The 27,454-nt window shown below is 43.3% G+C and overlaps 1 protein-coding gene and 1 non-coding gene across 3 annotated transcripts; both read right to left on the reverse strand.

The window, feature by feature from the left end:
- On the reverse strand, positions 1-27,454 carry LOC103973821 (protein DEHYDRATION-INDUCED 19 homolog 4). Of its 2 annotated transcripts, XM_065104164.1 has the most exons (6): positions 27,273-27,454; positions 27,037-27,182; positions 25,780-25,857; positions 25,333-25,589; positions 577-1,103; positions 1-484 (listed from the first exon to the last, which is right to left on the reverse strand). In XM_065104164.1, the coding sequence occupies exons 1-5, from the start codon at positions 27,343-27,345 to the stop codon at positions 998-1,000; spliced, it is 660 nt and encodes a 219-aa protein (XP_064960236.1). In that variant the 5' UTR covers positions 27,346-27,454; the 3' UTR covers positions 1-484; positions 577-997. The 2 variants fall into 2 exon arrangements, with proteins under 2 accessions (XP_064960236.1, XP_064960237.1); XM_065104165.1 differs by lacking the exons at positions 1-484; positions 577-1,103 and adding an exon at positions 24,764-24,782.
- On the reverse strand, positions 128-287 carry LOC135611450 (U1 spliceosomal RNA). The gene has a single exon (XR_010486583.1). It is a non-coding gene; the product is annotated as a U1 spliceosomal RNA (small nuclear RNA).

Here is a 27,454-nt window from a genome sequence, read left to right on the forward strand (position 1 = left end):
AAAATTTCTATTACAAAACATGCAAAATTATCAGGATAAAAAAGATGTAATATTTTAAAGATTTATCTATTATCGGGTACAATTTAATGCAAAATAATTCTCCCAAATATCTTACGATTTGCCTTGGCAGGGGCCGCGCGTACGCGTACCCCCTCTACCACAAATTATGACGTCCACTCTCCCACTTGGGGAGATGGTAAGCCAGCGCGCCTCCCAAGTGCAATGGAAGCCGCTGACCTAGGCCATGAGCCTTCTTGATCGCCCATCGACCCCGTCCAGGTAAGTATGGAAAACAGCCGCCCCTCGCTCTTCTCTTATAACGCTCCCTCCTGTGTTCCCTCTGTGCCGTGGCGATGTGGGACTAAAACCCTCCTCACTTGGATCACGTGCCCGCCTGCCCGCAGTACCTCATCAACTCCATCTTTGAGCAATACTTGTGCATGGAGTAATGATGATAAATGACCAACTCCTAATCGTGGAGTTCCTGTGATTTTATATTTGAATCAGAAGAACATCCATTTGTCAGACTGATGCGTATTGATTGAATCAGAAGCCACTTAGATCATTGAGCAATACCTTACATACACATTGACTGTTCCAGGTTGCTTGATTGATGTTCTTAGCTTGACCGAACTGCTATTTGATCATATGCAACCTGCACCGATCAACTTAGTTCAGACAAGTTAGCTAAAAGAACATATTACAAAAACCTCAGTCCAATATCCAGGACGAATAATGTCTTCAGAAACGAGACAGCAAGCAGCTATTTATATTCTATCATACACAAGAATGCTTGAAAACACCCTACTTCGGTCCCCTAATATGGGTGATAAAATAGATACTACAACCATTTATAAGACATTCCATGCTTGAATCTTGTATATATCGTGTATAAGAATCTCTTGTTCACTTTTGGTATCAACATGGCAGCAACCACCAACCAACTTGAGATTTTTGCACCATCCGCTGCTCATTCCAACATGAGTGTTAGGTATCTTCATAATGCATCTTCGTCGAATACGGTGGAGATCACAATCTGCCTCACAAACTCACTCCTTCGAGTACTCTCTACCTGATCTTTGTATATCGGAGATGGCACAACGCTGCAAACAAGGTTTAGAAACGTTAGTCAAGGGCAGATAACATGAGCTTAAAAGATCACTAAAAAATCTCCACGGAGGTGCCATGCATTAAGACTTAATATTCTCTTCAAACTCCAATATACCAACAAAAACCATGCAAAGCTTACTTTTGCCAAAGTCATTATGGTAGTTTAGAACATACATTTTAGATCATCATAAAAGATAGTAAATAATTGATAAACACCACCGTATGCCCAAGATGGGAACTAGGAAGCTTAATTTCAAATATCTCTAACATTCCCAACAGCATCAAACAGGGCTAAGCGATTTCTGATATCAAAATATGACTAACACAGAGAAATAAAATTACCTCATTGTTCAAAGCATATGAAGTTAGCATGCATGAACTTTTTGCCAAATGTACTTGTGGCCCATAAATCTCACATTGTTTTGGTCTTTTCAGCAATATTTTATAGATAGTAGAAGAAGAATCTTTTTTTTTTTTTATCACATTTCACTTAACATGTGGCCTGAGATGTGTCCAGGTTATTCGCTAATTCCATCGATCTTAAGAGGCTAATATAAGTTTTCCTATACAGTAACCTAGCAGATTGTGTTTCCTGCATAGAAGTCCATTAACAGCCTACGATTTATGTTGGTCACTGTTTTCTTCAGAAGTCGGAACTTTGAAGCATTAACAAGACTCTATCATCTCTCTGAATACTCACATAACAAATAACTGGCCTCAGCCGACTTTCTGCAGCGAGTATTAGCCTATTATAATGATAGTTAACCTATGCCCAAGCTAATGTCCAGGAAATCAACAAAGATCAAAGATCTGTCACTAAAACTCCTAGTTCCTTAAGCAAATGATTATATCATTAATTTGAGATATTGGTTATCATCCTCACTCTTCTGGATACCCAGTAATAAAGCTCAGATGTCCCAAATAAAGAAAGCATGGTGGCACCAAATTGAAATATGACAAATAGTAGCCAATTGATTGCAGATAAATGACAAATATAGTGGTAATAGAAGATAAATGACAAATCATTGTCATGATCAGATATTTATCCATGTAAACTTTTATTGATGCATAAAAAAAAAACCTTTCTGACATCAGAGTTCAAACCAGGATATATATCTGACTGTTTGACAACAAATGGCAATATAAACATTTTGATCTAAAGTAGCATCCTAGGAAAGTTCAAACAATGAATTATAATGGAGATGAAGAGCACGGGTTGGGGATAATGATACAAAATTGCTCTGGTTGGTCACTTTGCCACTGGGAAATCAAATTTGCAAGCTAGATTTGTTGGAATGAGATCAACCCAAGTGCAAACATAACTATAACGGAACTTGTTCAGCACACTTCAAAACTAAAAAAGAATCGCTGAAGAAACCAAATAACCCAGTCATCTTATCAAACCAAAGATCTAACTTGACCAATGGAAAATGGCCAACTAATGATGAGTTCAGTCTACAACTGTAATCATGGATGATTTTTTCTCCCTTAACATAAATCAAATTACCATAAATAACGTATTACCTTATTTAAATTATTAACTTCCTTGTTTGTGTAGTATTATAGTTAAGGAAATGGTTGATATTGATTTTCTTAACCAAGTGAACAAGTTAGGAATTTGTTCAAACAATTAAATTATTAACTGATTAATTTCCTAATGAATGATGAGATTTTTAAAAAGTAAATAGTTTAAATTTTATTTTTGTGTGTGAACCATAAGAAATAAATATTACAATTCTATCTTTATGTGTGAAAGCAAGATAAAAATAAAAATTAAATTATTGCTTATCTTTCGGGGAAAGCTCATTTTCTCCTTATATAAAGAGGGCTCTCCTTCTTTCATTCCTTACTAAGCCTCATGGTAGAAGGATTGAGGAGAGGATTCCCGATGAGAGAATCCCTGAGGAGAGATAGGATCCTCTATTCTTTCCTTATCAATTTTTATTTATATTTTTAAAATTTTTGATGTTAGAATTATTATTTGTATGATGCATAATAATATTTTAATTTTAAAATATTATGATTAATAAATAATGATCATTGAATTATGATGTTAGATTGAATAATTTAAATTCATTAAATTAGACATATTTATGTTTCAAGAAATTAAGCATGAATTTTATGATTTAATTAGTTTTAATTTTGGAATCATGAATCTAAATTAGTTAATTTATGAAAAAGAATATATTTGAGGTTAATTATTATTTTATAATATTTTAAAGTACTTATGAAAATATTAAAATTTAATTTAATAAGAGAGGTCAATACGGGGTCTGACCTGAGCTAAGTTGATTGACTAGAACAGCACATGTGAACAGGTATGGTCCAACCCATATGGTTATGTATAACCTAGCCCATGTGATCAAGTATAGCTTAGCTCACGTGGTCTGGTATGATGCAACTCATAAGGCCAAGCATGACCTAGCTCATGTGGCCAAACACGATTCAACTCATGTGACCAGGCATGACCCAACCTATATAGTCAAGCATGACCCAAGTCACCCTGCGAACTAAGTGTAGCTCAGTTCAGTGGTAAGGCTCAGCCCAACTCATGAGTAAGGCCAAGCCTAGCCCGTAAAGCTAGGCTTGCCCAATTATGCGACTGACAAGAGACACACCGTCGCCTATCTATCCAGCCTATTGTACCTCAACCCAACCTGCTACTTTGGACAGACATGTGCAGCGCACGTGACCCGTCCAAGGCTCAAGTGAGTCGGTTCGACTTGGGCTAGCACTATGTGACATAATCTAATTTCTTCTCATTTTATTGGTTTGAGCTTATTAGTTGACTGAATTAAACTTGTTTGATCAGTTCAAGCCTGTTCAGGGTGATTCTAGACGAACTTGACTGGTTCTATCAATCAAATTTAAATTATATTAATCTAGGGTGATTCCAGATAGGTTCTATAAGGATTTGAGATTAGTTCTATTATGTCCTAACTAAATTGAGTTTGGTTCAAGTCAATTGGGCTATTCCAATTAGGGTTCTGGTTGATTGAAGACTATTGAAAGATTGATGTCTCATATCTTTATGATTTGATGAATATAAAAGTTTTATCTAAAGGTGTCATTTGGAAATGATTATTGGTTTTCTCTTTTTTTTAGATTAAATTGATGATATTTATGTAATTGTCACCATGTTGTCACGGCCTTAGCTGGAATTGCCTAAGGCGTGAGGCACCCTTGCGGTCAAGACGCGAACTTAGCTTGCGTTGCCTAAGTCGGGCTTCGCCCTTGCGATATTGCTCCGCAAAGATCAGCCCACTTGCAACCTCTCGCAGGTCCCGAAGGACCTGTAAAAGAGAAAGTTGATTAGTTCGAAAGAACGAGTGACGGACAAGTCCCGACGTCTCGCGAAAAGAGGGGAAGCTTTACAAGCAATTCAGCGAGCACCTTGCGTGCACAAGAGAAAAGGGGGAGAGGGGGAAAACAAGGGCATTAGAAGGTTGAACGAACAACTGCAAGCCCACAAACAGTTGCTCACCGAGTCCCGGGCGCGATAACAAGTTCCCGTCAAGGCAACGTGCGAACTTGCGAATGAGTGTTCGACGCCCGGTACTATACCGAAGCCCCATCCAGCCATGTGCCACCCAGGGGGTTCCAAGGGGCTGAGATGGCTGACGTTTTGATGAGCGAAGGCAGATTCCAGAAATCAGCCCGCGGCACACGAAAACGGAGCTGTTTTGGGGCTGGTTTGCTCGGTTCGGTGAGCGGTCGCTTTGTAACGCTGCAGCTTGTTCGAACTTACATTTTTACAAGCAAAATGACCCAAAACCAAGACAAAACATGTTGTCAAGAAGCTGTATATGTAGGTGTGAGTGATGAACGGTTCGTTGAACGGAGTTGTTGCGAGTGCGCGACGACCGTTCGTGACAATGTAGTATATGTATGTGAATATGCTGAGTGGTCCACATTAGAAGTGCAACATATGAAAGAAACTATAGATCCATCATGGTGCGAAGCCACTAATGGACATAGTCTAGTAGGTCATACATCAAGCATGGTTCCTTATAATATTTTATCATACTACTTTTTCACTGCATGCATGAATGAATTGATGAATATAAATAAATGGTCATGGTTGACTATATATCTCTACTAGGGGCAAGTAGGGTAATTCCCTTCGGAGATTAGCGAGCCGTCAAACGTGACGATTAAAGAGTTCCTCCATCTGCTGTTGGAAGGAACATGTCCCCACTTGGGTGGGTGAGGGATACCACTGGATCTGCTGTTAGTGGTGCGATATAGGTTTTCTTCATCTGTTGTTGGAAGGAATCAATCTCGTAAAGTATACCTTTCCATTCGTTGTTGGGAGAGTGCATCATCAGGTGTGATGTACAACTTTGTTATTTGACTGTTATGTATGTCATCGAGATGTATTGCATGTGACTGATGCATGATTTTATTTACTACATGATGGTGTCAAGAATACTGTTGATTGATGAGTCAGCACGATTGGTCCACTACCAAAGGTGCAAGCTCCCCGGTGCCTCTTCCTGGTTAGCGTGGGAGACTTGGTGAGGTGAGACCACATAGGTTGTTCGGTCGGAAGCCATTCTGTTAGTGAGGACCCAGTTCAGGATGGTCGGGTAGGCGGACTGAGATCTTCCTGATTGCGAGGTTCCTCCCTGGGGACTGGGTCGTCCGAGTGTTTTTGGACGGCCAATGATTCTACATGACAGGCCGATGCTGAGGGTTACCCGACACGGCCCCTCCAATGCTTAAGTCAACAAAGGGGAGAAGAACAGTATGAGCTGTATAATTTAGTTAGTGTGTAGCGAGCCCTCCTTCAGCGTGAGTTGATGGGTTCCTTTTTATACCTGATCCCTGGGCCTTCTTACTAGCTGGCCTAGGATAAGATTAGGTGAACCGCCTGATTATTCTCTGATCTTGATAAGATAGGGTAGTTATTGCCGGTCATTGATGCTGGGCACATTGGGATGCATTGTGGCGCCATTTTGGGGTTAACAACTTGGAGTCCTACTTAGGTGTCGGCCTCGGTGGCAGATGAGCTGGCATGGGGAAAAATCATCCTCAGGGGCTGAGTCGTTCGGGTGTCTTCGGGCGGCCGACGATCCTGCATGATAGGTCGGCACCGGAGGTTACCCGGTGTGACCCCTTCGATGCTTAAGTCGGCGAAGGGGAGAAGAAAGCAATATGAGTTGTATGACTGAGTTAATATGTAGAGAGACCCCCTTCAGTATGAGCTGATGGGTTCCTTTTTATACATGATCCCTGAGCCTTCTTACTGGCTAGCCTGAGATAAAATTAGGTGAACTGTCTAATCATTCTCTGATCTTGATAAGGTAGGGCAGTTATTGCCAGTCATTGATACGGGGCAGGCATATCGGGACGCACTACGGTGTCATTTTGGGGCTGGCGACTTGGAGCCCTACTTAGGTGTCGGCCTCGATGACAGATGAACTAGCATGAGGTAAAATTGTCCCTATCACTACACAAGTGTTAGGAATGAGTCGACACTAAGGGGGGGGGTGAATTAGTGCAGCGGTAAAATACGTCTTCAAATCGGTTCCGAAAAATCTCTTCGTATGATAAAACCGATTTCGGAAATGCTTAACTTTGAAAGCAAAGTAAGAGTGTATTGAATGTAAAGCAAGTAAGGAGGTAAAGTGGTTTGCAGTAAAGATAAATAGCTCAAAGTAAAATGCAAACCAGATTTTAGAGTGGTTCGGTCGTCATGACCTACATCCACTTCGCCGATTCCTCTTTCGTCGAGACCACTGGCATCCACTATCGATCTTCCTTTAATAGGCGAAGATCAACCTCCTTCTTACACCCCTCTTCTCCTTTTACCGGGTTTATGAGACAACCCTTACAAGCACTCACTCCTCTCTCAAACTATTCTAACACTTAGACTAGAAGAGGAGGATTATCAAGAGATTACAACAGAGTTTTTCCCTCTTTAAATTCTCTGTGCTTGTGTATGTTAACCAGAGATGAGAGGGGTATTTATAGGCTTCAAGTTGATTTAAACTTGGAGCCTAAAAAGGTCTCATCCTAGGTTTCTTGGGTACTGGCAGTACCACTGCCGTTCCTGGGCGGTACCGCCGTCGTTCCTGGTACTAGGCGGTACCACCGTCGAACAGGGGCGGTACCACGGCTGGCAGCATTGCTGCCGACGGTACCACCGCCCAGGAATCCTGGGGTGCTGTTCCCCTGGCGGTGCCACCGTCGGCCAGGGTTTCAGCACCCTGGTTAGGCCTTGAATCCGGCCTAAACCAGTCTATAACTTCGAGCCCAGTTGGCCCATAACAGAGTTGATGGGATTACCTCCCTATCTCAACTCCAATTATGTGCTAAATACGATTCCTAAGACATAATCTAAGCAAGATAAATCCGATTTCTTCCGACGATCTTCCAGCGAACTTCCGACGATCTCCCGGCAATGTTCCGACGGACTCCTGGCAAGCTCCTGGACTTCATGACGATCTTCTTGGCGAGTTCCGACAAGCTTCTTTGGCAAGCTCCTGGACTTCTCGGTTGGTTCCGGCAGAACTTCCGACGAACGTTCGGACTTCCAACGAACTCTCGAACTCCCAACGAAATCGCGTTCTTGACTCCGGGACTTCATTTTGCTTTATGCCTTGCTATCGTAGTTAATCTTGCACACACAAAAATACACTTCGATTCAGACAATTATTACTAAGCATGAATCATGTTGTCCGGCATGTCATTGGTCCATCGACACTTCGTCCGATTCTTCGGCGCATCGTCCTCTCTTGCGGCATTACCCAATCGGCCAGTTGACCTCCGCAACTCCAATATCCTTGGCACAATATCCGCTCTTCTTGGCCCGATGCCCGAATCTATGGCCCGAAGCATTCTGTCGATACGTCGACCGATCCTCCTGCCCGACGTCCAATCTTCTGACATGTTTTCCTCCAACCCAACATGATTCTTCCTGCTTTAATTGTCTCTCCCTGATCGAAGCATCCTGCGTCACTCAAAACGCAGATTAAATCATAAACACTTATCAATTGGTTTTATCATCAAAATCCGAGATTTAACAATCTCTCCCTTTTTTATGATAACAACCAATTGATGACGAAGTTAACCTTAACTCCCGGAGTTCAAACAAACTCCCCCTATCAATATGCCATATTGATAGAACCTTGAATTCAAGCTAAATTCAAGTCATTGTAAATTTCATCATGAATATTTGCAACACACCATCATGCATAACATGATCATACTTCTCATTTGTCATCAACAAAAAGGAGAAATTCCAACTTTCAAGTGTTTGGAGTATAAATTCAAATCATTGCATGAAAAACATAATATCAAGTTTTATCATCATGCAATTTGTAAGCTAGAAAATTTAGCAAGTGTTACATTATGCAAGCTATCATGTTTTAGATAAGCAAGGTAATAAGATAGCAAGTTTACAACATACAAGCTAGCAAAAATTTCGAAAGCAAATGCAAGATAGCTTTCTTGTTGAAGCTAGCGATTCTTGCTTTCTATTGCAATGTGCAAGTTACATGTTTTGCTTCCTGAGATTGGCAAGATAGTGATGTTCAAGATAGCAAGCTCTTTATTCTCTTTTAAGAAGTACCATTTTTGCTTCCTTTGCAAAGTGCAAGCTAGCAAAATTTTACATTATTTTACAACATACAAGCTAGCAATTTGACAAGTGTTACTTCTCTTTAAAGTATGAAGGCTAACAAGTTTTTGAAAAATAATGCAAGATAACAAGCTAGCAAGATATAATGTTTTACATGTAGCAAGCTATCAAGTTTTTCATTATGCAAGCTAGTGAGTTTTTTGCAAACTTTTTACATCTTTTGATATATGCAAGATAGCGTGTTTTTGCATCTACTTAAAACGTGTAAGCTAGCATTTTTGCATTTCTAGCAATTCTATCTCCATATATCATCATGCAAGCTAGCAATATTTCTTGAGTTTTGCAAGTTTATAAATTTTGCTAGATGTGCAAGTTTAGCATGTTTTGCATCTTCTTGACTTGTACAAGCTAGCTAGCAATCTCCCCATTTGTCATTGTCAAAAAGAAGGGAAGAATACAATTTTGTATCTCTTTTTCCCTTTACAATAATTTTCAAATCATGACAAAGGATAAATAACAAAGATGAAAAACCAAGTCATGAATGTTCAAATAATTTTTCATCATGAATATTTCATCATTGCATGCATCATTATCATAAGTTAAAGTATTATAAGCATAATACCAAAACATCATTTATAATTACATCAATATTTCAATCATTATTTCAATATGTTTGTGCATCATTACAATTTCAATTTACGACATGCACAATTTTAAAACATTACATATCATCCTTACTCTAAGAATGATACTAACAATATATCAATCGAAAAAGATATTCTCTTTAGTAAATCGTAAAATAAATTTAGGAGAAAAATATTTCAATTCATGCATATAAAATCTTGACTTACGCATAAGAAATCTCAATTTATAAATTTTAAAAAATCAAGATAAAACATATTCAAATTCAAATCATCAAATCATCAAAATTACTTTCAAGAGATTCAAAATGACATAAACAACTTTATTAATCTCTTAGTGAAAAATCGATAAAATAGAGAAAAAAAAATTTTAAAAAAAAATATTTTTCTCTTTTTAGTTTTAATTCATGTGATTTGTTTCATATAAGCATGCTCAAGTTTCTCATATGAAAACAATACATCAATGTTTAAAATTGAAAAAGTAAATCTCATAATAGAAATCATCAAGATCAATAAACCATAAATTACCCAAAAATCATCATTACTTTAAATCATCATGTATAATTTAAATATAAAATCATCAAGCATGATACTTACATTATTTCATATAAGCATGCCTTTTTTCATTTATGCTAAATCAAAACATGCATCATTTTTAAAACCGAAAAAGCCACTTTTGATAGTCCATAAATCACTAAAATCATCATGCATAATTTCGAAATATAAATTTATTAAGCATGATCATTATGTATCACTACTTTGGGCATGACATCAAAACATGGTTTTAAGTTTTCAAGGTATGCACAATTTCATATTAAAGCCATCCAACAAAAATCGAAAAGCAATACAAAATCATCACAATACACATAATTGTTTATACCATACAAGAAATTAATCACTAGATTTAATTCTAACATTTTGTTCATTTATCATAAGACATGCAATTTTCATGATCATTTTCAAAATTACTAGAATGATAAGTATGATCCTATTTTTTTTTAGCATTTTCATTATATTATTAAACATACAATTTTCAAGAAAAATAATTAAACTAAATTAAAAATAACTCATTAAAAGCATCATGTAATTTCAAAATAAATTAAGGGAGTTTCGTTTACCTCGTCATCAAAAGCTGTTAAGGCGTAGTTTGTCACTTCGCTTTTGTTGATTTTTTCCTCATCTTCGGAGGAGCTCGATTCATCCAAAGTCATCTTCTTCTTCTTGCGTTCATAGCAAGTAGTTGTGTTCTTTGTGTTCTTTTTGTTCTTTAATTTTTGTTTTATGAACTTTTTAAATTTCATAGTGAGGAGTTCAAGTTTACCATCACTTGAGCTTATACTCGAGTGGTCTTCAATTGTTCTAAGTCCCAAATCCTTCTTGTTCTTTGGAAGGTTGTTCTTGAGTTCTTCACGTCCATTGCACGTCAATTCATAGGTCATCAAAGACCCTATTAGTTCTTCGAGAGGGAAATAGTTCAAGTTTTTTTATTCTTGAATAGCGGTTACTTTTGAATCCCAAGTTTGAGAAAGTGAGCGCAAAACTTTATTCACAAGTTCAAGATTCGAAAAACTTTTACCAAGAGCTTTTAAACCATTGACGATATCCGTAAAACGGGTGTACATGTCTCTAATGGTTTCGATTGGTTTCATATGAAACAGTTCAAAATCATGCATTAAAAAATTAACTTTAAGAATCCTTAACACTACTTGTGCCTTCATGTGTGGTTTCAAGAATGTGCCAAATTTCGAAAGCCGTTTCGCACAAAGAAATCTGATTGAATTCGTTTTTGTCTAATGTCACGGACAAACTTCTAAACAGGATGTTTGATGTAATGCTTATGTATGTCCGTGTCTTTTGGTATGTTCGTGCTTTGCACAACATATAGAGGGACGACCGAAGGCTTAATAGTCTCATTTTAGTTGGGTTGGTGGCCGCTTTAGGCTTGTAAATAAAGGTTGTGTCATGTGGACACTTGTGAGAGATTTTCGGTCTGTAGTGGACCATTTTTACCCTTTGTTGTGCAACTGTTCAGAGCTTTTAAAGTTTATTTGTAATTTGCATTGTCTATGAAGTGTTTTCGGAAATGTTTGTTGGTAGATCCCGAGTGAGGCATTTTCTCTAACCCATTTTCTCTTTTGTGGGTCCTAAGGGACCATGGGAGGCTTCGGGGAGACTGACCTTTGCGGACGGACACGCAAGGGTGTCGCACGACTTAGGCAAAACCAGCTAAGTCCATGACAGATGGTATCAGAGCGGGACAAACACTCGTAGAAACACTTGGCATGCAAATGTGGGGGACCTAGCGGGGCTGCGTTGAGGGCAGTCAGCACACGCGCGACCGTTTGGGGGAAAACGGGCATGGAGATGTAGGGAAAAGGTGTCGGTCGAAAGAGCGAGCATCTGAGATTGGCATTTAGAGGAATGACCAACTCTTCGCGCAAGAGGCACCACGAGAACAAGCAAGCTTGAAAGAATGTAGAGCACACAAAGGTTGGAGTGGCTGAGTTTGAGCTATGGCTCAATGTTGACAACCATACTTGATGGTGCTCAAGGCAAGTGAGGCGCTTGGTAAAGGATGAGACCATGCAAGGTGGAATGAGTTGCTTAACGACCGAAAGAGTTGTGCAAAGCTCACAGAGGTGAGGGGAATTGCTAACTCGAAGAATTCGGTACTCATGCATGGGCTTGTATGTGGACGATGGAATGTTCGCGGTCATCCCAAGGCGACCGAAACTCAGGGCCATGGAGCATTGAAATTTTCTCTTCGGCATGTGAAGGATATGTCCGTATGAGGATGAAGTGTGCAGCGAGTTCAGCATGTTGCTAGGCCTTGAGTGATGCAGCGGGGGCTGTATTGACGTGGAGTCACAATCTAGCAAGTGCGTTTGCAGGAGGCAGAACAATGCACAGTTTGTTCAGCAAATCGGGATAGTCCGAAGGGGATGATGGTCTCCGAAACTTTCAGAGAGAAAGAAACGAAGAGAAATGTTGCTCCAACGGGACAGTTATCCAGGAGGGATAGATCCCGATTTCTCCAGAGAGAGAATCATGTGCAACAAACCGCACATGTTGAGGAGGAGTACCTCAACAAACAACAACTCCACGAAGCTCAATGGACCGAGCGAGCGGCGAGGAGTCGTCGCATGATCTCGCTTGAGAGAATGCATTGGTGGATGCATTGCGAGATCAAGTAGGGGAGCGACCAAAAGCAACACAAATGAAGGCACACTTGGAGTCAATATGGAGATCAGACTCAAGGGAGGGCTAACTCGTGAAATGGTGGGTGCGAGGGCCACAATCAACTCAATGCAAAAATGAGGAGCGGAGCAACTTGGGTGTAACTTGGCGAAGTACCCAAGCCGCATGAAGGAAGCCAGCATAGAAGATGGAACATGGAGCGGAGGCACGGTGCTTTCCTTGGACAAAGGTCAAGGATATAAACTCTTGCAAAGGCAGGAGCAGGATTATGTTGTTCCATGAGTCCTTCATTCTGACGGAGCGGACTCATCTTGCATGGTGCCAAAGACGAAAGGAGCTTCTGGGCACATGCACCTTATCTCGGAGAAGCATTTGATGGAGGAACTAAGGCGACTCAACTTACAGAGGCGAAGTTGGGTTCAGAAGGCCTTGGCAATGGGCAAGAGGACGCGAAGGCGGGTACTCTTAAAGAATATGCCACAATGTTGCCATTTAAGTTGCCATGAAGGAAGCGGTACGCAGCGGAGATTGTGCTGGTAGGGGCAGAGGCCCAGGATCCAGACAATGGTGCACCACTTTCAACGAAGTCGATGGACTTCGGGAGCTACTAGGCGACGGACTGTCCTAGAGTGGTGCTTCATCTAGGTGTGACCCAAGAGCGGGTGGATGAAGGTCGATTGCCAAAGGAACGAACAAAATCGAAGATGGAAGAGACCCTGTGATATATTAGCAGAGGCCACACATGGAGGGATCACAATTCGAGTTCATCCCACAAGGATCAGAATGCAATAGAGATGTCACCAGGAGGCGACATGGTGCGGCAGATCATGGTGGAATAGTTCGTGGCAATGCGATACACACGACATAGTCCCATGAGAGACTAGATCATACAGAGGTATGATCGGGAGCTATTGGAAGCTCCACTTCGGTGAACAACACGACGGTAAGAAGGGCTATGGATTCAAGGAGTGAAGGCCATGGTACCGCAAAGACAGGTCTTTCGTGCGTGCATCGAATTTTGCATCGGATGAAAGCCTTGGTCATCAGCATATGGGAGCTGTGTTCCACCAAGGAAAAAGTTTGAATGCAAGTACTAGTGAGTCCCATGGGAGGGACTTGATCATGCAGAGGTATGATCGAAGCAGCTGGAGAGTTGGACTGCTCCAGAGCCCATATTTGCTTAAGGGAGCCCGACAAGTCATAGGACGAGGTTGAGTAAGCGAACGTTGCTACCAAGGAAGTTAAGAAGAACAGAATCGGTGCAAATCCTACAACGTGATGGCGGGAGGCCATGCATGGAAGTTGCAGTTTGTCTTTCTATCGACCAAAGAGAGCTGCTTGGAGAACACAAAGGTGTTGAAGCAGGGGGTCGAAAGGGGCGAGGAAGCGACGATGAGTCCAGAGGGACTTAGCTGCCCAAAATCAAGCATCAGTTAGAATGGAGGTAGACTCGGAGGAGTGCCATAGAGACATATCTACTGATCGTGAAGAAAAGGGATGCAGATGCGAGGCGACGGATAGTAGGGCCATGGGCATGGCAGCGCCATGGTACCGTAGAGGCGAGACTTCCGTGAAAGTCATTGATCCCTTGCTCTCATGGAGGGAGAGCGCTTGGTCGTGAAAGGGGCCGAGAAGGAGGAGCATGCATAGGCAAACTCCAAGTACCGAGACAAGGTTGAAGGGCAGAGGCCAAGGAACTTCGTAAGACCGGTGTCAACGAGGCTGTACCTTTGCTACTCAGTGGAGTAGGCGACAGGGTTGATGGAGAAGACGGTACAATCCCAGAGACGACCAAATCTATTAGAGAATTACTCCAAGTTGGGGTGAAAACTTCTTACATTCTAGAAGTTCAATGGCATTGAGAAGGTGAATCACAGTAACTAACTCAACGCAATGTCACGAACGGTCGTCGCACACCCGCAACAACTTCGTTCAACGAACCGTTCGTCGCTCACACCCGCATGTACAGCTGCTTGACAGCATGTTTTCCCATGGTTTTGGGTCATTTTGCTTGTAAATATGTAAGTTCGAATAAGCTGCAGCGTTGCAAAGCGATCGCTCACCGAACCGAGCAAAACAACCCCAAAACAGCCCAAAACGGCTCCGTTTTCGCGTGCCGCGGGAGGTGAGCGGAGTGCTGCCTCCGCTCACCAAAATGTCAGCCATCTCAGCACCCAGGAACCCCCCGGGTGGCACATGGCTGGATGGGGCTTCGGTTATATACCGGGCGTTGAACACTCTTTTGCAAGTTCGCACGTGACCTTTACGGGAACTTGGTTTTGCGCCCGGGACCAGGTGAGCGGCTGTTTGGGGGCTTGCAGCTGTTCGTTCATCCTTGAAAGCCTTGCTTTTCCCCCTCTCCCTCTTTTCTCTTGTGCACACAAGGTGTTCGACGAATTGCTTGTAAAGCTTTCCTTTTCGCGAGACTTCGGGACTTGTCCGTTGCTCGTTCTTTCGATCTAACTCTCTTTCTCTTTTACAGGTCCTTCGGGACCTGCGAGAGGTTACAAAGTGGGCTGATCCTTGCGGAGCAAGATCGCAAGGGCGAAGCGCGACTTAGGCAACGCAAGCTAAGTTCGCGTCTTTGCCGCAAGAGTGACTCGCGACTTAGGCAACGCAAGCTAAGTTCGCGTGTTTGGCCGCAAGGGTGCCGCACGCCTTAGGCAATTCCAGCTAAGGTCGTGACATTGTGGTATCAGAGCGGGCAAGCTCTTCGATCGAACAGCGAACGAACTTCGCAACTTCGCCATGGCAAAGCATCGTGGCGAATTAAGCAAGACGGGGCAAGCCGGACCCTTGTCCCAAGCAGCCGCAGGTGGGCTGCATGTGCACACTCGCTCTCATGCTGTTGGAGCCGCTCACGAGGATCGCGGCAGCGAACAGGATGAGCGAGAAGTTGGCAACTCTCCGCGAGCGGAGGAAGCGCAATCTGGTGCGCTAACTGGGAAAAAGAGTCATAAGGAGAGACTCACGACGGCGGAAACCCGCCTGGATGTTCTGGAAGCGAGCATGGAGGAACTCTACCATGGCCAACAAAGACTTGTTGGGGTAGAGAGCTCGCAAGAGGAAGCGGAGTCCAGGATCGACAAGGTCGAGGCCCTAGTCGACCGACTGTTTGATGACACCAAGGACTCCGTGCTGCACTTACAAGATGTTGTGGCGGAACTCACGGCAAAGGTGGCTATGCTCATGAGAACGCTAAATGCGGGAGGAGGCAACACCCGCGTTGCACCGCCACAAAACTTGAGGGCACCTGAGCCCCATGGATACGGAGGGGCCAGAGATGCCAAGGAGCTCGAGAACTTTCTGTTCGACATGGAGCAATACTTCCGAGCTACGAGGCCCGATTCTGAAGATACCAAAGTTTCTATAGCAACAATGTATCTGAATGGAGATGCGAAACTTTGGTGGCGAACTCGTTGGGAGGAGATCCAACAAGGTCGGTGTCGAGTCGACACATGGGAAGACTTGAAGCGGGAGTTGAGAACTCAGTTCCTACCGGAGAACACAGAGTTCGTCGCAAGAAGGAAGTTGAGACAACTCCGCCAAAGTACCACCATCCGAGACTATGTAAAGCAGTTTTCTGCATTGATGCTGGACATACAGGACATGTCCGAGAAGGACAAGTTGTTCAGCTTCCTTGATGGTTTGAAACCATGGGCTCAGCAGGAGCTGAATCGAAGGAATGTTACCGACGTGGTCGGGGCAATTGCAGCTGCAGAAAGGCTCACCGACTTCGTTTCCTCTGAAGACCCAGCGAGGAGGAAACAATCTTCAAGCAATCGCCCTCCAAAACACTCTCGAGGGAAGGAGCTCGGGGGCGAACAGAAGAAGAAGAGCTCCCACAAAGGGCCGAACCCGAAAGGCAAGGCCTCAAAACCGGGAGGATGCTTCTTGTGCGGAGGACCGCACATGGTAAGGGAGTACCCACAGAAACAGGCACTCAATGCTTTGACGGCTTCCATCCACCCTCCCCGATCGGACAAGGGCAAAGCTGTTGCTCGTAGTTCGAGCAGTTCAGAATCCAGCAGCGACGATGAGGAGTCGCAAGGACCCCGAATGGGAGCAATGCGTCTGTTGAACGCTATGCGGGGTCAAGTGGGGGAGAACATGAAGACGAAGGCACAAAAAGCAGGAAGCAGCGAGCTAATGTATGTGGACATTAAGCTAAATGGCCAAACGACCCGTGCAATGGTGGATACGGGCGCTACCCACAACTTCATAGCCGATCGCGAAGCACAGCGACTTGGGTTGACATTGGAGAAGAGCCCAAGCCGAATGAAGGCGGTGAACTCGGAGGCCAGGCGAATCTCCGGGTTGGCGAAGGGTGTTCCTATCAAAATCGGGACTTGGAGCGGAAACACCAACATGATGGCCGTGCCACTGGACGACTTCCAAGTGATCCTTGGAATGGAGTTTATGCATACGGCGAAGTTGGTGCCGATGCCGTTCTTGAACTCCCTATGTATGATGGGAGGCGATGACCCCTGCGTGGTTCCCGTCTCTCGGAGAGGAACCAAGGAGCCCCAACTGATTTCAGCATTACAATTGAAGAAAGGGGTGCGAAAGGGCGAATTGACATTCGTGGCTGCTATGAAGCTAGAGCCACTCAACGAAGAAGCTATTCAAGAACCTGTTGTGGTGGCGAACGTCCTGAAGGAGTTCAAAGACGTTATGCCACCCGAGTTGCCGAAGACTCTTCCACCACGCAGAGGCGTGGATCACAGTATCGAGCTGGAGCCAGGAGTGAAGCCTCCAGCGAGACCACCCTATCGCATGCCCCCGCCAGAGTTAGCAGAACTCAGAAAGCAGTTAGGTGAACTGCTAAGCGGTGGTCTCATCCGCAGCTCAAAAGCACCTTTCGGAGCTCCAGTTCTCTTTCAGAAGAAACAAGATGGGAGCCTCCGATTATGCGTCGACTACCGAGCCCTCAACAAAGTAACAGTGAAGAACAAGTATCCCATCCCGCTCATTGCGGACTTGTTCGATCAATTGGGCAAGGCGAAGTATTTCTCAAAACTCGACCTCCGGTCGGGGTATTGGCAGGTGCGCATTGCTGAAGGCGACGAAGCAAAGACTACTTGTGTGACCAGATATGGAGCGTTTGAGTTCTTGGTGATGCCTTTCGGCTTAACCAACGCTCCGGCCACATTCTGTACTCTCATGAACCAACTATTCAAGGAGTATTTGGATAAGTTCGTGGTCGTCTACTTGGACGATATCGTTGTCTACAGCCAAACGCTCGAGGAGCACGTCAAGCACCTTCGGACGATTTTCAAGGTTCTCAGGGAGAACACGTTGTTCGTAAAAAGGGAGAAATGCTACTTTGCTCAGACTGAGATCCTATTCTTGGGGCATCGAATCGGTGATGGCTCCATTCGGATGGATAAGTCGAAGGTGCAAGCAGTTGCGGAATGGCGAACCCCAAAGAAGGTGCCAGAGTTGAGATCCTTCCTTGGTTTCGTCAACTACTATCGACGCTTCATCGCGGGATATTCGAAGCGGGCAACCCCACTGACGGAGTTGCTAAAGAAGGAGCAGCCTTGGAAGTGGTCTGACAGATGTGAGATAGCATTCCAAGATCTGAAGGCTGCTGTTCTGGAAGAACCAGTGCTCAAATTGCCAAACTATGGAGAGCCCTTTGAAGTCCATACAGATGCTTCGGACTTTGCTATTGGTGGAGTACTCATGCAAGAAGGTCATCCGGTGGCCTACGAGAGCTGCAAACTCAACGAGACCGAGAGGCGGTACCCAGTGCATGAGAAGGAGATGACAGCGGTGATCCACTGCCTACGAGTTTGGCGACACTACCTCCTCGGGTCGCGATTTGTGCTGAGGACAGACAACATCACCCTGAGTTATTTCCAAACTCAGAAGAAGCTCTCCCCAAAGCAAGCACGGTGGCAGGACTTCCTGGCTGAATTTGATATGGCAATGGAATATAAGCCCGGGAAGGCGAATGTCGTGGCCGATGCGCTGAGTCGGAAGGTGGAGTGCGTGAATGCTGCACAACTGGAGGGCATAGGCCAAACAAGTCAGTTACACTCCAACTTCCTTTCCCGAATCAGAGATGGACTGTATAGTGATCCCCAGGCAGTTATCCTGATGCAGCTCATCAAAGAAGGCAAGGAACGACGATTTTGGGTCCAGGAGGGACTTGTTTACACAAAAGGGAATAGGGTTTATGTTCCCCGAGTGGACAATTTAAGGCGTGAACTCTTAAAAGAGTGTCACGATTCCCTTTGGGCTGGACATCCCGGCATTCACAGAACGTTGGCTCTCGTGGAGAGGGCCTTCTACTGGCCAAAGATGGGGATTGATGTGGAGGAGTATGTTCGAACATGCCTTACTTGCCAACAAGACAAGGTGGAGCAGCGGAAGCCGGTGGGACTTTTGGAGTCGTTGCCCGTACCAGAAAGGCCTTGGGAGAGCATTTCCTTAGACTTCATATCAAGCTTGCCACCTGTAGGGGGACTTGGATCGATACTTGTGGTGGTCGATCGGTTTTCAAAGTATGCAACTTTCATTGCTGCTCCCCTACACTGTTCAGCTGAAGAGGCGGCCAGACTGATGATGAAGGGTGTAGTGAAGTATTGGGGAGTCCCACACAATATCGTTAGTGATCGAGACGCTCGGTTCCTGGGACGTTTCTGGACCGAGCTATTCAAATTGTTGGGGTCAAAGTTATACTTCTCTACAAGCCTCCACCCCCAGACGGATGGTCAGACTGAAAGAATAAATTCGCTCTTAGAGCAGTATCTCCGGCACTACGTGAGTGCCAATCAACGAGATTGGGTGAAGCTGTTGGACATCGCCCAATTCTCCTACAACTTGCAGCGGAGCTCTGCATCCAACAAGAGCCCCTTCGAAATTATCACAGGACAACAACCGTCGACTCCGCACACTATGGCAATTGGGTATACTGGGAGTAGTCCATCAGCCTACCATTTCGCAAAGGAGTGGCATCGAAATGCCGATATTGCGCGGGCTTACTTGGAGAAGGCGGCAAAACGGATGAAGAAGTGGGCAGACTTGGGAAGGCGACCACAGGAGTTCAAAGTTGGAGATTTGGTGTTGGTAAAGCTCCAACCAGCATCACTCCAATTCTTCAGGAAAAGAGTCCACAAAGGATTGGTGCGTAAGTATGAAGGGCCCTTCCCAATTATCAGCAGGGTAGGCAATGTTTCTTACAAGTTGCAGCTGCCGGCGTGGTTCAAAATTCACAACGTTCTTCACGCCAGCAACCTGAAGGCCTACCATTCAGATCCGCAAGATGCTTCTCGAAGTGTTCCAACTCGGCTACCTCCCATCACAGCCTCCTACGAGAAGCGAGTGGAAACCATTCTGGCGGATCGCAAGATAAAGCTACCCAACGGAGCGGAGCAAACAGAGTACTTGGTGAAGTGGCGAAAGCTTCCCCGAACTGAAGCCAGTTGGGAGCCTGAAGACGCCCTGTGACATGAAGAAGACATCATCAACAACTACCAACAAGCGTCGACGAGGGCGTCGACAGTTTAAGTGGGGGAGAATGTCACGAACGGTCGTCGCGCACCCGCAACAACTTCGTTCAACGAACCGTTCGTCGCTCACACCCGCATGTACAGCTGCTTGACAGCATGTTTTCCCATGGTTTTGGGTCATTTTGCTTGTAAATATGTAAGTTCGAACAAGCTGCAGCGTTGCAAAGCGATCGCTCACCGAACCGAGCAAAACAACCCCAAAACAGCCCAAAACGGCTCCGTTTTCGCGTGCCGCGGGAGGTGAGCGGAGTGCTGCCTCCGCTCACCAAAATGTCAGCCATCTCAGCACCCAGGAACCCCCCGGGTGGCACATGGCTGGATGGGGCTTCGGTTATATACCGGGCGTTGAACACTCTTTCGCAAGTTCGCACGTGACCTTTACGGGAACTTGGTTTTGCGCCCGGGACCAGGTGAGCGGTTGTTTGGGGGCTTGCAGCTGTTCGTTCATCCTTGAAAGCCTTGCTTTTCCCCCTCTCCCTCTTTTCTCTTGTGAACACAAGGTGTTCGACGAATTGCTTGTAAAGCTTTCCTTTTCGCGAGACTTCGGGACTTGTCCGTTGCTCGTTCTTTCGATCTAACTCTCTTTCTCTTTTACAGGTCCTTCGGGACCTGCGAGAGGTTACAAAGTGGGCTGATCCTAGCGGAGCAAGATCGCAAGGGCGAAGCGCGACTTAGGCAACGCAAGCTAAGTTCGCGTCTTTGCCGCAAGAGTGACTCGCGACTTAGGCAACGCAAGCTAAGTTCGCGTGTTTGGCCGCAAGGGTGCCGCACGCCTTAGGCAATTCCAGCTAAGGTCGTGACAGCAAGGAGTGCAAACACTTCAAGTGCTTCAGAAGTGTGAGCAAAGAGCAGGCGAAGGTCAGTAACCAGCACGATGCATGAAGTACAACCTCGAGGAGGTGGGCGAAGTCAAGTAACCTTTGCCTTCTCAACTCTTAAGAGAATGGGCGAAACCGGGTACCCCAATTCTCTTATATATCCAGCAGAGGAGCTCTGCACAGGTTCAAAGACCCTTCGAAGATAATATAAGACAATAGTTGTCAAATCCTTACCAACGGTGATCAATGCTACTAAGAGTAGATTGTCCGCTTCATTTCCCAACGAAATGCCAATCGAAAGCGAAAGTGATGCGAATCTACTTGCAAGTGACAACTAAATGAAAGAAGAGTCAATGGGCAAATTTTGTGGAGGAAGGACCCAAAACTTCATAAGTTTGCGAGGCGATGCTCGTTAAAGCTCCAACAAGCATCCACTCAGTTCAAGCAGCATGAGGCATTTGAGAGACTGACGCATAGTAAGGATGATCTTTTCTTTCATCTGGAGGATCCGCAGGAACCAACATGGATCAACACAACTCAGCCAACCCCACACTAGAGTCAGAGTCGTTGGCGAGTTGAAGCAGCATGGCGGATCAAAAGTTCGACTACTCAAAAACAGCAGCAGAGAGCAGCTGGGAGCCAGGAGGCGTATTGCAGTTGGAGCAGAAGATTGAAGACTAAGCAAAGGCAAGGAGTTGCAGTGTCGGCAAAGGCTTCGACGAGGACGTCAAAGGAATAAGTGGGGGAGAATGTCACGGACAAACTTCTAAACAGGATGTTTGATGTAATGCTTATGTATCTCCGTGTCTTTTGGTATGTTCATACTTTGCACAACATGTAGAGGGATGACCGAAGGCTTAATAGTCCTATTTTAGTTGGGTTGGTGGCCGCTTTAGACTTGTAAATAAAGGTTGTGTCATGTGGACACTTATGAGAGATTTTCGGTCTGTAGTGGACAATTTTGATCCTTTGTTGTGCAACTGTTCAGAGCTTGTAAAGTCTGTTTGTAATTTGCATTGTTTATGAAGTGTTTTTGAAAATGTTTGCTTGTGGATCCTAAGTAAGGCATTTTCTCTAACCCGTTTTCTCTTTTATGGGTCCTAAGGGACCATGGGAGGCTTCGGGGAGGCTGACCTTTGCGGACGAACACGCAAGGGTGCCGCACGACTTAGGCAAAACCAGCTAAGTCCGTGACACTAAGGCACAAAATAGAGCATTCATAGCTCTAGCATTTAGTGAAAATGTGTTCTTCTCCAAATCATTCCAATCGTTCATCGGAAGAGAAGACCTTTGAAATTTGTTTTCGACCATATTCCATAAATTTAAATCAATTGAAAGCAAGATAACTCTCATTCGAGTTTTCCAATAAGTGTAGTCCGTCCCATTGAAAAAGGGAGGACGAATAAGAGAAAGTCCCTCTTAAAAGCCGAAATGGGCCATTTCTCTTGGGTGTTAAACCAAATGAGAAATAGAAGGCTCTGATACCAACTGTTAGGAACGAGTCGGCACTAAGAGGGGAGAGTGAATTAGTGCAGCAATAAATACGTCTTCAAATCGGTTCCGAAAAATCTCTTCGTACGATAAAACCGATTTCGGAAATGCTTAACTTTGAAAGCAAAGTAAGAGCGTATTGAATGTAAAGCAAGTAAGGAGGTAAAGTGATTTGCAGTAAAGATAAATTGCTCAAAGTAAAATGCAAACCAGATTTTAGAGTGGTTCGGTCGTCGTGACCTACATCCACTTCGCCGATTCCTCTTCCATCGAGACCACTGGCATCCACTATCGATCTTCCTTTAATAGGCGAAGATCAACCTCCTTCTTACACCCCTCTTCTCCTTTAACCGGGTTTAGGAGACAACCCTTATAAGCACTCACTCCTTTCTCAAACTATTCTAACACTTAGACTAGAAGAGGAGGATTCTCAAGAGATTACAACAGAGTTTTTCCCTCTTTAAATTCTCTGTGCTTGTGTATGTTAACCAGGGATGAGAGGGGTATTTATAGGCTTCAAGTTGATTCAAACTTGAGCCTAAAAATGTCTTATCCTAGGTTTCCTGGGTACTGGCGGTACCACCGCCGTTCCTGGGTGGTACTACCACCGCAGGATCTGGTACTGGGCGGTACCACTGTCGAACAGGGGTGATACCACCGCTGGCAGCATTGCTGCCGACGGTACCACCGCCCAGGAATCCTGGGGTGTTGTTCCCCAAGCGGTGCCACCGCCGGCCAAGGTTTCAACACCCTGGTTGGGCCTTGAATCCGGCCCAAACCAATCCAACTTCGGGCCCAATTGGCCCATAATAAAGTTGATAGGATTACCTCCCAATCCCAACTCCAATTATGTGCTAATTATGATTCCTAAGACATAATCTAAGTAACATAAGTCCGATTTCTTCCGCGCGAGCTTCCGGCGAACTTCCGACGATCTCTCAGCAATATTTCGGCGAACTCCCGGCAAGCTCTTGGACTTCACGACGATCTTCTTGGCAAGTTCTGACAAGCTTCTTTGGCAAGCTCCTGGACTTCTCGGTTGGTTCCGGCAGAACTTCCGACGAACTCTCGAACTCCCAACGAAATCACGTTCTTGACTCTGGGACTTCATTTTGCTTTATACCTTGCTATTGTAGTTAATCCTGCACATACAAAAATACACTTCGATCCAGACAATTATTACTAAGCATGAATCATGTTGTCCGACATGTCATTGGTCCATCGACGCTTTGTCTGATTCTTCGGCGCATTGTTCTCCCTTGCGGCCTATTGCCCAATCGGCCAGTTGACCTCCGCAACTCCGATATCCTTGGCGCAATATCCGCTCTTCTTGGCTCGATGCCCGAATCTATGGCCCGAAGCATTCTGTCGATACGTCGACCGATCCTCCGGCCCGACGTCCAATCTTCTGACATGTTTTTCTTCGGCCCAACATGATTCTTCCTGCTTTAATTGTCTCTCCCTGATCGAAACATCCTGCGTCACTCAAAACGCAAATTAAATCATAAACACTTATCAATTGGTTTTATAATCAAAATCCGAGATTCAACAATAAGAATTATAATTGTTTTTCCAATACATGAGTTTCATAATAAATTGATATATTATCATTTCATATTAAATTGTTGACATTTACATATATTTCACGAATATTAAAGATTATTTTTAATTTTTCGAATGTTCCTACTAACATGTGTGGTTACTGATATTTTTTTATCCTATATTTATTTTCAGAGTAACCTACTACTTTGTAATAGATTCGAGGCGTGGGTGGAGGAGACTTTCTCATCACTTATGGTCCTACTAAGAAGATGTGATTCTTTTTATCAATTAAAAAAATATTTAGTGCTATAAAGACAACGATTTAAATTTAAAGATAAAAAAAATCTTATGTAAATTATGAATAACGAAATGATGGTTTTTTTTTATAAATCTAGGATGTGACAACAACTATCGTAGACTAGATCATAACAATCAAATTATATCTGACCTTGTTTCCACTTTTCTAGTTATTCTATATACAATTGTGAAATATTGGATCTTCCTTTTTCTTGTATCGTAAGTGTATCTCCTTCGTATTTAGTAATTTATCACTCAGTGAATGAATAAAGAGTGCATTTGAGCTTATTATATCAATCAAGTTACACGTATAAAGAAAGTATTAAAATATGCCTTAATTCTTTATATTCATATCTTGAAGTATAATTCTTCCACATGGTTACATTCGGTGAGAATATGAAGAGCATGTATATAAGAGTTAATTAGTGTAAACAACTACTTTTAAGAACAAAAACTAATATGGTAACTCATGACATTGTCTCATAGAATCCCTGCGATAGAAGAATTTCATGCCTCTCCCTCTTTCACCACCTTTTGCCCACCCAATATTCCAACAAAAAATAGCTCTACTTGAGTCTAGCTGTAAAAGGAGTATAGCCATTCTCAATAAAGCAATGAAATTTATGAAAATTATGAACTAAATATAAAATAAGAGAGCACTTTAGTACTTTTCAGCATAAACTGCACCATATGTCAAGTAGCCAAAAGAAAAAGTGATTCTGCAGAAATCACAGTACCCAATAACTTTATCACACAATTTAATAAACTAAGCTAAGGCAAAATAAATTATTCTACACATATCATGGTACCCAATATTATACAATTTAGTAAATTAAGCTAAATAAAAAATGATAATATACAAACACCATACTACTTAACATTTCTTCAAGACTATAACAATATAGTCCATTTGCTTCTACAAACAACTGAATTTTGAAGCACAATAGGAAGTAAATCTAACAGATTACTTAATCATCTTACAGAATCATGTAAATGAAAATATCAAGTGTGAGGCAGCAAGTCAGAAAAAAAAAACCTATCTAAAAACCTCATACAATGTGACAAAATAAATGGGTTACGTCGAAAACCTCAAACAATAACTCATTTGATGACAATGAAATGTACGATACCTCTGAACCAATTTCTCATCTGAAGTTTTGTCAACCATACTTCCTTCATCCAAGGATTCAGGTCGTGCATCTTTTGATGGATCGATGTCAGGCAAATTAAAAATAAATGATGACAGTAGTGGATCAGGTGCCACGTTGGATGGAGCAAAAGAACCCCCAAGTGACTGAAGAGTGCCATCACGTAGATCCTTTTTCAACAATAAGAGTGTGGAGTAATGCCCCAAGGAACCTTTGCAAAACCTCCTCCTTTGCCGTACTTAAGTTTTTATCAAGGAATCCAACCAATTTAGTCAGATTTACAACATCGTCATTTGCAAACAAGTACACAGAGTAATGATTGCTTGACAGGAAACTTCTACTACTAAAATTAGCTTTAAATAGAATGAAGTATAGCATATAAGGAGACAAACAGTCAAATCCAGATAACTAATGAAAATAGAAGGATATTATTAATAAATTTGCATGCTCTGTCATTATGTGGCCAACCATGTCCATGCCAGCCCTAGCTGCACAAAGAGGACACACCTGAAAACAGGCGATTCAATACATAAGCAACAAACTGTCTCGTGCAGGACAAAATGCAACATACAGATGTAGTAATTTTGCTTCGCTCTGATTGCCATTGCTGGTTCTACAATAATAATAATCTTGCTCATGATAAGCAAGAATAGAAAGGAAAGAGGTACAAAATAAAGTAGTTACTGAGAAGTACTCAGTTGGAACATATTTGTCATAATAGTGTGGTCGTCAAGTGGAAAGTCAAAAGGCACCAGCAGATTTGTTGCATTTCAACTTGTAAGATAAACAAGTGGTACATCATTTCTAGATGCAAGTATTAAAGAGGATGGGCAAAAAAAATAAAGCAACAATTTTGCTGACTTGTAGGACAATCTGATGAAGGGCTGAACAAGGAAATCAGGGTTTCACAGTTTTTCTTTTCTGTTATAGTTTCAATTTTGCAAAGGTTAATATACAATGGTAAACATCCAATTAATTTCAGTTGCTGGAATTCACTGAATAAAAACATAAAAGAGTATATAGATAATGTTTAGATATCTAATACAGAGAACCCAACATGCGAAATACATTTCAGATTTTCGCACAACCTACCTCATCTGACTTGAAAAATCAATCAATGACGGGAAAATCATGACCAGTTAAAGGCATTAGCTGACATGTACTCAATTTTATGCTATTAAAAGACAACAGACCATACATTTAAAGCTCCTATGTCCAAATTAAATCGACTGTTGGAAGGATATTAAATTCAAGTTTTACAAACTTTTAGCAAATACTAATAGACCGTGAGATATACTCCAAAGCCACCTACAAAAATACAATCAATGCAAATAAAGGAAACCTACACTTGAAGTGAGATTCACGGAGGAAAAAATGATTCTTTAGTGGAAAAGATCAAACCTTTTCTACCCCTAACAGACGCAAAAAATTCAATAAGAGGACGCATTTTTCTTTTCTCTCCTACTTAAGGTAAATTCTTCGCGTAATATCAAACGATAACAGAATTTTAAGAACAAAGTCGGAGCCAGTTCTTAAAGCAAGAGATTGGAGAGAGATAGAGAGCAATTTTGGCACTACGAAAAACCCATCCAGAAACCAAACCGAGATCTAGAAATTCTCCTCGGGAAACTCCAATTGAAGCACAATTTTCAGCATCTACAAAGGACCCGAAGAACGCAGTGATACCCCGTTCCTAGCCTCGATCGGGTGTTCGTCATCGATGTGGCAACACAGTCCCACGATATCGAAGCCCTCGGAACAGAACGGGCAGGTGAACTCTGGCCGTGAGTCGTCCTCCCCGCCATCCATGTCCTCCGACCCAAGGTACACATCTACCGACCATAGAAATCACAATCACAACCTCAAGTAAACGTACATCCCAAGCCCAAAATAAAAGCAGGAAAAGGGACCAAATTCCCCACCGTATCGGGACTGCAGAGCGAGCTGTTGGTGCTTGGAGGCGTCGGACACGCGGCTCCGGGTGTCGTCCTCCATGAATCCCTTCCTCTTCTGCGAAGGAGAACCCCTCGATCCGAGCTCTTGCGAAGTGAGCCGACTCCGGGAAATCGCGGGAGAGAGGCACTAAAGAAGGAGCAACAGAGAT

This window comes from Musa acuminata, chromosome BXJ2-4, assembly GCF_036884655.1.
Source record: "Musa acuminata AAA Group cultivar baxijiao chromosome BXJ2-4, Cavendish_Baxijiao_AAA, whole genome shotgun sequence".
Lineage (NCBI taxonomy): Eukaryota > Viridiplantae > Streptophyta > Magnoliopsida > Zingiberales > Musaceae > Musa > Musa acuminata.

Coding starts and splice junctions, on each gene's coding strand:
- LOC103973821 (XM_065104164.1), bottom strand. CDS start 27,345: ATGGAGGACGACACCCGGAGCCGCGTGTCCGACGCCTCCAAGCACCAA. Junction 27,183..27,272: donor CGCTCTGCAGTCCCGATACG/GTGGGGAATTTG, acceptor TATGGTCGGTAG/ATGTGTACCTTGGGTCGGAG. Junction 25,858..27,036: donor CGATCGAGGCTAGGAACGGG/GTATCACTGCGT, acceptor GCCTGTTTTCAG/GTGTGTCCTCTTTGTGCAGC.